The following is a 13,637-nucleotide window of genomic DNA, read 5'->3' as shown; positions in this document are numbered from 1 at the left end:
ATTAGGGTAGTAGTAAATCCACAGGGTAGGCAGGCTCCAGGAATGCTGGACTCCTGGGCTTTGTGCAACAAACACAGGCCAGGGCTGTGGTTTTCCTGGCATCCTAGTGTGGTGCCCAGGGTGGTTAATATAGCAGCTTCTGAATTTGCAAACAAGAGTAGGCTCCAGGAGCTATTCCTTAAATCCTTCACATTGCTAATCCCAAATCATACAACTGACCACGATGGCCTCTGCTGTTCCTGGCCAGGCTGATATGCTTCTCTGTTACTGTGAGTGGGTAGAACCTTTCTGCACTTTACTTCTCATCATTCTCATAACAAGCCAGAGATTCTATGGGGGGAGTTATTCTCCAAGTTACAGAGGAGAAAACTGAGGCTCCAAGATGAAGTTATTGCCCCTAGGTCATTCCAACAGGAGGTGGCAGGGGTGGGCTTCAGATCCGGCTGTGTTTAATCCAAGACATTCCCTTTCTACAGAAACTGGATGGTAGTGTTGCTGCAACCTGGTGTCACCGTGTGTGTGTGTGGGGGGGGGGGGGGGGTCCAGGACAAGGGAAAACGACTCTAGAGATCTCACTGAAGTGCAGCTATGCCCTGCCTACAGGGATGATCCCCTGAGGGCCAGTAGGGGTGCCACGGTGGCGGGGCTGGGGGTGGTGAGCCTTCACTCATTTGTGTGTTCAGCACCCCCTCAGCGAATCCCCTACTTGGGGAAAGATACTCTGCCAGGCACTATAGGGTGAGGAAGAGCCTACTCGAAGATATTTTTCTCTAACACACATCTTCCCATGCTTGTCCCCTGCTTTTACTAGTCCCCACCTGGCCACCTGTGTCTCCAAGATAAATCACAGGGACCTGGCTCACAGGGCCTTTCCTGATCTGACCCCAGCTGACTTCACCAGATTTTTCCTTCCCTGGGCCTCCCACTTTTACCCCATTCTGTGGCCCAGTGGTTCTCAGCTAGGGGGCAGTTTTGCCCCCCCCCCCCCCGCCCCAGAACATTTGGCAAAGTCTGGAGACATTTTCGGTTGTCACAATCAGAGGCGGCATGCTGTTGCCAGACAGGGATAGGGATAGAGGATGCCGCGAAACCTCCTACAACACACAAACCAGCCCTCATCACAACAAATTATTCAGCCCTAAGTGACAGCAGCGCAGAGGTTGAGAAACTGTTCTCTGGTTTTAGCAACTTTGGGCACTTCCTGGGATGTGCTGGCATGTTCCACATCCATCTGCCTGGAATGCCTTTCCCCTCTGGCACCCTTGGGGAACCTGATTCATCTCTGAAATCCAAGTCGTTTTCAGTCCCCTCCCCCAGCTCTCCATTAAAAAGGACACCTTGTTCTTTCAGGCTGTAGAGACTTCTACTGGAGCCTCTGTAACTTTCAGCGCACGCCTGTTTGAAACAGATGTGCACCCCCCACTAGACCATCAGCACCCTCAGACAAAGACCTTGACATTCATGCCTGTCTGTATCTGTAGCCCTTCTTAGCCTGGCATGGAACATGCTTAACCCGCACATATGAAGGGGTGGGTGGATGGGGAACTTGGCAGCATGGAGCCCCTAAGCTGTCTAAGGACCAGCATTGGCTCTTATTCCGGTCTGTACAGGAGCCCATGCATAGCAGGTTGCTTGGTGAGTTTGTGCTGAGAGGCTATGGAAAGGAAGACACAGTACTTCAGGGTGAGCCAGGAAGGGCTCGGGCTCAAGGGCAGACTACACAGTGGGACACAGGGACCTCTAACCAACACATCAGTGAAGGCTTCCTGAAAGAAGTGGTGTCATGCTGGGTCTTGTGAAGGGGACCACGGGGGGAAAGTAGGTCCCACGGTGGGGGAAACGCAGAGACACAGGCTACAGAGTGGCTTCTGAATGGCCTTGGGTGCTAGCAAAGGCTTTTGAACTCTACTCTGGCTTCTGGAACTGAGGCGTTCTGAGCATAAAGGTAACAGGATCAAAACAGTGCTTTGGGAAGGCCACTCTGGGGTAAGGTAGAGAACCTTTGGAGGGACCAATTGGGAGGGTAATGGACCAAGGAGGAGACCAGCGTTGGAAATCAGAGGAGAGAGGAGGCCCAAGCCACCACAGGGAGGAAGAGGATGGGGCTCTACCAAGTGGGGAGACCGTTTGGGAGGGACAGTATGGCTGGGGCATGTGGGGTGAGGTAGGAGACACCCCAGGGGAACAGGCTGCTCTGGGAAGATGGCGAGTGGCGGTGGAACCGTTGGTTTGGGGGTAAGCAAGCACTGTCCACTGGGGGGAGCCATTTGATCAGACAACCGCACTTTGGAGCCTGTGCTGTCAGCTAGGGTGAGCTTGAGTGCCTGCACGTGTTAGAGGGGTCTCTGCTCTGGAGGAGGCCCAGCACTGACAACCTCTGTTGCAGAGGAGGGTAGGATGAGGGCAGTTGGGGCAGTGGGAAGAGAGGCTCCTTCCCTGCAGTCACCCTGAACACCAACGCCCTAGCCAGGTTCCTGTGGACGAAGTACTCCCTGTGTGTGGAAGCAGCCCAGGAGGGGCCCCCTTTCATTCCAGCCACTCCAGTACAGCCAGAACATTGTTTCAGGATTTTCTTAACAGCAGAGCTTTTATGAACTCATTGCCCTTTCCCTTTGGTGTTAAGAACCTCCCAACTGTCTCAGGGAAGAGCATGAGCCATTGAATCGAGTCTGTGCTGATGTCTCACTGCCCTCCCCACAGAAGTGGGGTGCAGTCCACGTATAAAAGTACAAAAGGTATAAAAGCTGTGGTGAAGAGCACAGTACAGTTGAAAACACGGGGCCCCCTGGGCCCACCCCCTGACATCTGTTCACCACTCTGCTCGCTCCTGTCAGCACCCACGTTCCAAGATGTCCTGCCAGCCCGTCTGGACTCTGCGGGTGGCTGTGCCAGCCCCCCTTGAAGCAGAGACTTGGGGCCCCCACACGTGCCTCTCTGGCCTCTTGGCCATGAAGAAAGTCATCTCCAGTCCTCAGGGTTGGGAGCCGCCAGGCGAGAGTCGTTCAGCAGCTGGTCCTGGCTCAGCATAGTCTGAAAGGACACGGGCCCAAGGGGTAGTTGAACAGGGTTTTGGTCAGGGCTGCCCTGTGGCAGCTACATGGGAAGCAGTGGGACACATTGGTGTGGTCCCATCTGACACTAGCACCCTCTAAGTTCATGAGATCCAGGACCCCCACATATTGAATCAGAACAGACAGCACTATCAAGAATATGCACTGCTCATACCTTAGAGGTAAAATTGCTATTTCAAGACCACCAAAGGCCTACTAGTGATAATGAGGACAAGGTTGGGTGCATTCATTTCAGTGTATGAGCCAAAAAAAAAAAAAAAAAAAAGTTAAATAAAAATGGTCCCATTTGGATTCAGGGAGATCACCCTGCCTTCCCCTCTACTTCAGTCTTGCCCTTGGATACAGCCTTCTTAATGTGCCTCGATAGATAAGTGAAGGACAGTGACAGGAGCCTCAACATGGACAGATGATACACCAGTGGGCTCAGTGATGGGACCATCCAGGGACTAATGGGCAGTTGGAGGTACAGGGCCTCAAAAATGTGAATCTTCGCTGTGGATGGTCTTTTACTGCCAGCTCTAGCCTGCCTACAAGCCTTGCAAGGAGGATATTATGAGCTCTGCTTTACAGATAACTAAGCTGGGGTATGGAGAGAGAATGCCTTGCCTGAGGTTCCAGAGTTAGTAGGAAGCAAAGCAGGGCCTTGAACCAGATTGGCCTCACTCCAAAGTGGCTCGCTCCTCCCCAACACCATGCTGCCTCCCTGTGATACAGCTTGTCCTCATGAGGCACATCAGGACATGTTCACATGGCCATGATATCCACTAAGTCAGAAGCCTGACAGGAAATACATGTGTCGAGGGTAGAGAGGGCAGAACAGTGTCCAGCAGGTCTGAGATGAGGCCCAGGCACCAGGCTGATAGGCAGGTGACCCAGAACTGCCAAGCACTGTGGTTTCCTCACCAGCCCTGAGCCTGCGAAGACGACTGAGACCTGGCACACTTCAGCTGGTTTCAGCTCAGGGCCCAGGACCTGTCTCAGTGCCCCTAGCAACTCAAGGCCCAGCTCACGGCCCAGCAGCAGGCCAATGGAGAAGCTTCTGGGCTGCTTTCTACCACAGAGCTGGCTCCAGCTCAGGCCACCATGCCTAGCACCATCCTGCGGATCCCTGGCAGAGGCACTGATGACACAGGTTCAGGGTGGGGTGGGGGTCTCAGGCCTTGTGCACCACTGTACCAAACTCACGGGGCCACCCCGGCACCTGTCCTGCTGTGGAGAGAGGGGTCAGAATCCTACCGTGAGACGGTGAATGTCTTGGGAGAGGAGCCCTATCTGCGTCACAGTGCCTTCCGAAGGCGCCATCTGTAAAATGGGCGGCAGCCTGGTCAACACACGTGGACTCAGCTTGTGATTCACAGAGATGGCATGCAAGTCCTGTCCTGGGGGAGTGGGCGAGGAGGGGGCCAGGCCTGAGGAGTGACAGGTGGGCAGAGCACATGCTGTTTCTGTCCCTGGGAAGGGCAGGGCTTCTGGTCTCCCACACAGCCGTGCGCACACACTCCTTTGGGCCACGCCAGCACCGGCACTGGGGGCACACGGGAAGAGGGCACAGATGGCCTGTGAGAAGCAGCCCTTCCCTTCCGCACACGCTCAGTGCTCCAGCTAGCTCCAGGAGCAGAGAGCGGCAGGGATGAAGGTCTCAGGATGCCGAATACAACCACAATTTCCGGTGCCAATAGGACCCTGGACAGGTACAGGTGGGCACCTTCAGGGAGCTGCTCATAGACCTTCCTCACTACCAGGGGCCTCCCTCGACCCCTCCTCCTGAGGTAATGCTGGTCTGCTCCTTCCTTAAGCCTAGTTAGACACCGTAGATCTAGAAGCATCCTCTGAGGGATTTAAGTACAACCCTTCATTTTCTAGGTGGGAAAATTGAGGCCCACAAAGGGATACAGGCCTTGCCTGAGGCTGCACAGAGATCTAGTGATCTAATTCCATGTGGGGTTTGCAAACAGGCACATGCAGAGATTCTCTTACCAGAAGACTACAGGAAAAAAGGGCCCAAGCCTGCCCTGGGGCTCTATGACAGCAAGGTCCAGGTACCCGCCCTAAGGAGCACCTGTCATTTCGTGTCCTGGGTACTGGGATCAAGCACCAGCCATGCCAGCTGGAGAGTTTGTCCAGTTCTCACTGGTTGACTTCAGTGAGGGGGGCGGGGGGACAGCGGCAGGAGGTCATGGCCTGTGGTCATCGGCCATCCCTGGGGCCGCTGGTAGTTTCAGAAGCAAATCTTGGCATTGTCTCCATCTGGGACAGAAGCAGAGTGCCCTCAGTGGGGCCATCAAGCCCTGCCCCTGCCGCCAGACAGTTACGATGCCACTGTTATTCTGCAGACGAGGTCCAGGGGACCCGGCAGGGCCAAAACCTGCCCCAGGGCAAACTGGAATCTCATGAGCAGGAATCCAGACTGGCAAGATGTGTCTTTCCCTCAGTCCCCGTCCAGACAAGGCCCATCTGGAAGAGCCATTATCAGTTAGCCAGACTCTAAATCAGGAGGCCAGGGCTGTTCCATTTCTGCCAACAGACAGACCAACCCCCATGCTGGTTATGGGCCCAGCCAGGCCAATAACAGAGAAGCTGACAAACCACACAAAAGAAAAGAGGCTATTATCAGCGAGGCCACTTTCTTGTCTCCCCCCACTCCCCCCAGGTGGCTCATGCCTCTGAAACAGAAACCAACTTTGGGGTCTGCATGACAGATGTGACCTACAGTCAGCACAAGGCTTTCCATGGCTTCATAGAGGGAGGTGGGTGGAGCCTGAAGTGAAGAGGCCACGGACCCCTCTGAAGAATACTGGGTCCCTCCTTGCTCCAGCCCCCTTGTCCATGACACTTGGCAAAGGCTGAGTGCACCTGGCCAAGGACTGGCACGGTGCTACCAGCTCTCAGGCCATGCCGTACACAGCACTCCCTCTCCAGCTGTGCCCAGCTCTCATCCCCCAGTGAGGTTAGAGCTACACGGCCCTGTTTGCTTTCTACATAAATATTGTTTTTATTACCAGAAAGAAGCGACCACCTCTGTATTAAGGCACAACATAGTTACACCATCACTGTGGCAGAAATCCCTGCTGCTGTCCCTTGGATCTCAGCCAAGACTCTGTGGCCACAGGCCTAAGGCACTTGAGATCGCCCCTCAACTGGAAGCACAGTGGAGGGCCCGAGAGCCAAGCCTCTGGGAATCATCCGTGACCTCTGGACCAGTGTCCAAGTTCGTGTGTTTCCACCGGTGCTGAACATGGCCATTAAGAAATACAAAAATATACAAGCATCTTTGTGTCTTTCCTCCCGAGTCCACCTCTGGCAACAGTCCCCAAAGCCTGGCCCCTTAGCAAAAGTGCAACTCCGTACCCTGGCCACCCTCAGAGTTCAAAGACACTGGCCTGGGGTACACAACAGCTGGAATGTTCTCTGCGAGGCATGCACAGGTGCAGGGGGTGAGGTGCAGTTATACGGTGACACACACAGTGTTACTGTGAAGTTCTCGGGTGCACAGAGAAGACAGGTAACAAGGCCATCAGCTAATCTGTCCCACCTGGTCCAGCCCATCCAGTTCAGGGGCATCGAGGGGGCTGAGGCCCCGGTAGCCACTGTAGACCCTGTGACTGTCACCAGCACTGTCGCTGGGCTCCATTGGGCAAATGTAGTCTGTCGATTCATCGAATTTCTTTTTTCTTATGTTTCCAAAATGTGAAAATCCCAGTTTCCTTGGCTAAAACACAACAAATGTGAGATTATCAAGTCAGTGTGCAGACAGGACTCACAATACGGTTAAGAGCAGGCCCATGAGGAAAGGAATGAGGCAAACTACTTCTAGAAAAAAATCTCAACAAAATACAGCTCCCGGCTAGGGACAGGCAGCAGATAAATAATCTCGAACGAGGAAGGAGAATCTTGCTCCTTCAAGACTGTGTGCGAGAAACCCAGGTTCTGCTGTCCCATGAGTGACATTCTACTTCCCCCCCAGGGGTGGGGAGGCGCCTAGGAGCTTCTAGAGGGTGCTGAGGCGGAGGACCCGTCTCACACAGCTGCTGCATCAGCTGCTTGCAGCGCCCCCTGCCCTGGGGAGGCCATGCTGGAGAGCCCCAGGTGGCCCTTCCTGCTTGCTCTAGCTTCACCCAGCGCTACTTCTGCTGGTATCCCCCAGACACACTTCTGGTCCTGCTCCCTTGGGGAAGGAGGTCTGTGCGTGACTTGTAGCTAAACCTAGGCATCACCGTGCTGCTGGGGACAGGGCCAGCCTGGCCTCCAGAGATTCTGTCTGTGGGTCTGCAGTCTAAGAAGGACACGGTCTGAGGACAGTGCGGCTCAGGCAGTTTCTAATGGGCTTTGTGAGATTCAGAGACCCCAGTGAGTGGTGCTGGTGCCTGTATAATCTCCGGCCCCCTGGGCCGCTGTGTGTTGGCCACCTCCACAGCACAGGCAATCACGGCCAGTTGTGAACAGGAGCACTCCCTGTGTTGGCAGGACAGCTGTTGTTCTTCTTTTTTAATGTTTTTATTTATTTGGTGGCGGGGAGGGGAAGAGAGGGAAGGGGACAGAGGATCTGAAGCAGGCTCTGTGCTGACAGCAGAGAGCCCAATATGGGGCTCAAACCCATGAACTGTCAGATCATGACCTGAGCCGAAGTCAGATGCTTAACTGACGGAGCCATCCAGGTGCCCCAGGACAGTTCTCAGACCCCATGGCACACAGATGAGCCTGACTGAAGGGAACTCAGAATCATGAACTCATCTACTTGCAAGATGAGTCAAGGTGGCATTGGGGTAGAGGACAAGTGCCAGCTGCCTGAGAAGAGATGCTTCCTGGACATGGTGTCTGTGCAAAGAAAATTGTACTCTCTTCCTTGGACCCGGGTATGGCAGGGAACTGGCTTAACAAACACGGACAAGGAGACCGAGCTCTCGGGGCAGGACCCGAGAGAGCCTCCTCGTCCAGGCGGCACACGCTGGTCTGGCTCCAGGCACTGGGCCAAACTCAGTACAACATGGGTGCTAGAAGGCGGGCCCCTGTGACCACCCCAGAGAGGGTCTGGCAACTCACCCGGACTTTGGCTGTGGTGGTCAGTGGTGTGTAAGCCGGGGAGGCCATTTTCTCTCGCTTTTCCTGTTCAGCCTCAGGACCAATCAGGGCATTGAATTTGGTGGTTAGGTGACGTCTGAGGAGCGTCTTCTGCGGTGGAATATTGAGAAGCATAGCCAGGGTGTCCCCAGTGAAGCGGGGCTCCAGGATCTAAGAAGAAAGCACAGACAGAGCCACATAGTGATGACCACAGATGGCTCCAGGTGGTGACAGTGAGAAGCAGGCCTCCGTGGGCCCAGGGGTGCCTCCAGAGCAAGGGCTGAAGCTTATCCACTTGTCCTGTATCCCACTCCCCTCTCTTTTCCTGGCACAGGGCCTGGCTACCACATTTGTTGACTGACAACCTCATTTTCACAGGCCAGCAGAGAGCTGTGACTCTTTGGATAAGATGGTCTCCCAGGGTCCACTCTGACATCTGAACCATCCCTTCATTTTCCCACTGGCTTTACCACTTGACAGATCTGAGTGACCATCATGATCATATCGTGGCAAGCAGGAAGTTACATTTTGGTGGCCAGCCCCTCACTTCCCCAGCCGCTGCATCACTCTAGGTACAGTCTGACATGCAACCCATTTGTCCTGGGAATCCTCTGGGTCTATTGCTACGGAAGTTCTTCCAGAAACCATCCTGTTTCCATGAGGTATGTTAATTCCCAATTGCAAATTATCAAATATTTGAGATTTCAATTGATGCAAGCAAGGGCTTCAGATGAACTACCACTATTTTTTTACTAGGATTTATGTCTGGCCATTGAGAAATAAGTTTCTGAATAGCCCAGAAATAAGTTTCTGAATAGCATTCTGAATGCCAAAGCAGCCTAAAGAGCCACTCACAATGAGGCCTCCATGGACACCACTCCCACGAAGATTGGGCGCGTACTCCGCCAGGTCCACAGATCGCAACCACTCCATCACCCTGTGGTTAGACCACTGTACAACTTCTGAAGGAGAAAGGTTACTCTGTGAGAGGGAGAAGGAGAGTGAAAAAGTTAGGTCTAATAGGTCCTACCTGTGGTCTTCTCTGGGGGCCAGCCCCTGCGAATAAGCCTGCCTCAGATGCCTGACCAGAAGGCAGCCCTCATGCCCAGAGACCCAGGCAGCCATCCCAGCCATCCGAGAGCCTTCCCAGTTTCCAAGTAGTAGAGCTTTCACAGAATCTTGCAAGCTCTTCTACACTGAAATATCTGATGGCACAGAATCCTGAGACTCCCTAATCATCTGGTTAACACTGGGACCAGTAAATGAAGGCATGGAGTCATTCATTCAGTAATTCAACAAAACTTTAAAGAGGACTATCATTTACGAGCCAAGTGTTTTACAGACAAAAGATCTCCATGGCGTGGCCAAATGTTTTAGGGGAACACACATTAAGACGCTTATACATAAGTGGCATCTTGGTCTTCAGAATGTCCAGCACCGTGCCTGACACACAGAAAGCATCCAAAACATATTTGTATTCGACAAAAACGAAATGGAAGGTAGGGGTAGGAGTTTCTAATCCCTCAGGAAGCAGAGTTAATCTTACAGCAGGGTTATACTAGATCCTAGGAATATAGCAGACAGGGCCCAACAAACGCTCTGAGGTAATATAGAACATTATCAGGCACTTCTCCAAAATGAGGGTTGCTGTGTTTACCTACGTGACTTCTGCTCTAGCAAAACCTGCACAGGGATCCCCTATGCACCTGGACTGGAGGTCAGTTAATTTCATATCTGCAAGTAGGGGGATCTGTTCTGAAACGTCTGGTTCCTTTTCTCCTCCGTCTACTTTGACCCCATCTGTCTGTTTTGCTTTCCCCTCCTTCTCCTTTGCTCCACTTGCTCATCATCTTTGATCACTGCAATGGCTTTGAAAGACTTGCTGTTATCGCCTCTGGCCCTGAGCATGTGTCCCCCCAAGAGCGGTGGGAGCTTGGAGGTCTAATGTCCGTTGTGGGACACAAAATGCAAGCAACGGGTGTTTGGGGCACCATGTGGCACTAGCAAAGGGAAGAATCCTAAGCGCCCTGGTCCGAAAGGCAGCCATGTTGCGCTGAGGTCATTCTTGTTTTCTCACACCCAATCGTGCATGTGTCCTGACTCAGGGTTACCGGGATAGGTACTGTCCTGCCCTTACCTCATCAGCTGGCCGCCGGTGTAGGCAGTGGGGGTTGAACTTGTTGACATGTAGCACATGAATGGCACACTTGATGCTGAGATGATGTAGTTGGCTCGTGACTTTTAAGAAGAGGAGATCATTCTGGAAGAGAAATGTTTTGGTTAATAAACCCGAGTTTCCAAAGTGACTAAGATCCTTAAGTTTCCTACCCAGACCACACACAGACAAGTCTACCACATCTCAGGAAGGGGCATGTGGACACAGCAGCTTTTCGTAGCATGGTGTTCGTACTCTGCTACTTCCGACCTCTTCTGTGATGAACAATACTATTTAAAGACCCTAAGAATATGAGGGAGGAGGTGGAATCAGGTTTAAAATAACTGCTGTGGGGATACCTGAGCTGAGTGCTTGCAGGGACAACTGAAACACTGAAAGGGAAAATCCTCACCACAGTCAGATATTGTAGCATTCGCCCATCAACTCTGGATTCATGAAATTGATCTTTGTATTGGGGTAAGCCAATATCATCAAGCCAACCTACAGAAACCAGAAGAAATGGGTGTGTTAGGGCTCCTAAGAATGGGAGACCATACATGCAAATAAATAAATAAAAAGCAACAAATCATCATCTTGAAGTGCAGCTGTATTCCCCATAAGGTTTAGTAATCTACGTGCCTTTCCCAAGTAGATTGCAGTCTGTGAGCCACATACTCCCAGGGAAATGCTTTTTTACCCTTAGGAGCTACTGGAAACATATTACATATACTGCCGGTCCTTACGTGTCACCCAGATGTGGTCGAGCAGTGCGGACTTCTCCTCCTGCTTGGTGTTGATGGCTTTCACTGCTAAAACCAGCTTCTTCCGGTGCAGAGGTTGCTTAATTCCTAACTCCTGAAATTGAAAGATGAAGACAGATATGAAATTCCAGCTGGCAGTTTGACCCTCAGAGGGCGTCATGGAAGTCCACCTGGGGACCCCTGCACAGTGCAAGGGATCAACCTGCAGTGACAGAGGAAATCTCAGCCTCTTCCACCCACCCTCGTGTGTGTGTGTGTAAGGGCAGGGGATAGAGAAGTGGGGGCCTCACCTTCCCAGACATTGGTTTGAGGAGAAATGGGAACCTCCTTCCCAGGACTCAGCCCTTACCTTTTCCATGTCCTGAGGGGTAGCTGACAGTAAAGTGTGGCCAGAAGTCACCCACTGCCTGGCAAAGATCACGTACTGACCCAGGCCGAAGTCCTCCAGCCATGCACACACACGCTCTGTGCTCCACTGGGCAAAGGGGGCACCGGCGTCACTGGGAAGCAGGAAGACAACATGTCCCTGTTAGTGGGAGAGCCTGAGGCTGCATCTGAACACAACGGAGCCACATAAAAAAGGGAACTAGGTTTTAAACCATCCCAACATGGGGTCTAGTTGTACAAAATTCCACTATAATTCTCATTTGCGGTAGACTCTAGAGTTTCCTTTGATAACACCTGGTCTGAATTTCGAGTCTGCAGTGACTGTCAGCAGGGGCCAGTTCTGCGATCCCCAGGAGGCTGTGTTTACACGCCATCCGTCCACTTACTGGGCACCGTGTGCCACAAGCCCAGAGTCACGCTCCATTTGGAGGACGATCTACAACCAATCATGTTATTTACAAGATTTTTGTGGATCAACAGTGTTTTTAGGGAAATGTATAGAAAACTAGGAGAAGGGGGTCAGTTCTCTAACATTAAAAAAAAAACATTAAAAACAACTTCTAAACAACTAATCCTTTATTAATGAAACACTAGGGACATTCACATTAAAGTCAATAAAAATAATGTTTTTAATCAGGACTAATCACACTGGTCTGAGAGTGCAGCCAGTTCAGGAAGAGAGAGAAAGGAGGATACAAAGTAGAAGGAAAAGCAAGCCACTCTTCTCAGATGAGGTAACTGCCTACCTGGAAAATCTAAGAGAACTCAGTAAGGTGGCTACTTATAAGACACATACATAGTATTTATGGGACTTACAAAATCCATAGCAGAGATACTAACATTTCTCTTAAGGTAATTTAAAAGTCCCACTTATAGCAACCAGAATGCTAAAATGTCCAGGAGTTGCTTTTACAAGCAATGTGTACGTGTTGTGTGCTGGTGGGGGGGGGGGGGCGGTGGGGGGCAGTGCAGGGGGAGGTGGCGACTGTAACACTCAACTGAGCAGCATCGAGTCATGAATAAATGAAGAGCTAGCTCGTGTTCCTAGACAGGATGACTGGGTATTACAAAGCCATCAGTTCTTAAAGACATTAATTTTTCATTTAAAGTGTGACTATAATGGTACACTCAAAACCTCAATGGAGTCTGGGGCGAGGGAGGTTGACAAAGCGACTCTTATGTTCACTGGGAAAAAACGAAGCAGGATTTATGGAATGTAGAAAACCGGAGAGCCTGTAAGGTTCCTTCCAGAAAAGTACCCCAACACACTGGTTAAAAAAAAAAAAAAAAAAAAAAAAAAAAAGAAAAAAAAAAAAATATATATATATATACACACACACACACACACACACACACACACACACACACACACATATATATTTGAATGCCTGGCTGAGTTATTCTTAAAGTGAAAGAGTTAGAAGACCAGAATGACAAGAAAATGTGATTCTAGGTGCCTTGGGGTAAATGCCAGACAACTGGGAGTCTAGAACCTGGATTGTAATGAGACATGAGTAGGTATAGATCCAGGTTTTGTGAGACCTAGAACTTACAAAATTTGGGGGGCCCTCTAAGAAAAGTACAAATAATGAAACTGAAAAACATTATGAAATCTAGACATATTTTTATTAATTCCTTTATGAGTTTGTTACCTTTGTCGATATATTCCATCCCATAGAAATCAAGACATTTCAGTTTTCCAGTGTGCTCATGTGACTCACTTTATAGGAACAATAATCTAGGAAACTATTCATGGATTTTGTTTGGAATTTATCTTTTGCTTTCAACGAATTACCGCTTTGGGTATGATCTGGAATTTTGTTGTTGTTTATTGTTAATGTGAGAATACTTTCAATTTCAAATGTGCATTTTATCACTTTTCTTTCACATTCTATTAGTTTTTTATTGCATTCCTTTTCTGGTTTCTGGAAATTGGTAAAAATGGGTATTCGATATACCAGAGGAGTATTTCAGCACTGAAGGAAAAATAAGTGTTTTTGAGATAATTTGAAAATCTCGGTCTTGTACACATGTTCAGAACCTTCTAAAAATCTGGTGCTTGTCTTCAGCAGAATTCCCATGTCCCTCTTTGTAAATGGTCTCCACCCTCCCACCCCTGGGTTGTTCTCACAGTAGCAGACCCTGATTCTTCTTCACCTTCTTCCCCCTTCCCAGCCCTGCCCCCACCCCAGGTTCTCTCAGTTC

The 13,637-nt window shown here is 50.8% G+C and overlaps 1 protein-coding gene across 1 annotated transcript in view; it reads right to left on the bottom strand.

Annotated features, from left to right (window-relative positions):
* Positions 1 to 1,088: 1,088 nt before the first annotated feature.
* The window catches only part of PPFIBP2 (PPFIA binding protein 2), a 144,934-nt gene continuing 132,385 nt past the window's right edge, over positions 1,089 to 13,637 (bottom strand). Inside the window, 9 exon segments of the mRNA XM_007083180.3 lie at positions 1,089 to 3,030; positions 4,308 to 4,373; positions 6,604 to 6,780; positions 8,112 to 8,300; positions 8,985 to 9,110; positions 10,267 to 10,389; positions 10,697 to 10,785; positions 11,028 to 11,139; positions 11,395 to 11,545. Coding sequence (XP_007083242.2) covers positions 2,959 to 3,030; positions 4,308 to 4,373; positions 6,604 to 6,780; positions 8,112 to 8,300; positions 8,985 to 9,110; positions 10,267 to 10,389; positions 10,697 to 10,785; positions 11,028 to 11,139; positions 11,395 to 11,545 — 1,105 coding nt within the window. The 3' untranslated portion in view covers positions 1,089 to 2,958.

This window comes from Panthera tigris, chromosome D1, assembly GCF_018350195.1.
Source record: "Panthera tigris isolate Pti1 chromosome D1, P.tigris_Pti1_mat1.1, whole genome shotgun sequence".
Taxonomy (NCBI): Eukaryota; Metazoa; Chordata; class Mammalia; order Carnivora; family Felidae; genus Panthera; species Panthera tigris.
The sequence above is the reverse complement of the archived record's forward strand: the minus strand, read 5'-3'. Positions and strand labels throughout refer to the sequence as shown.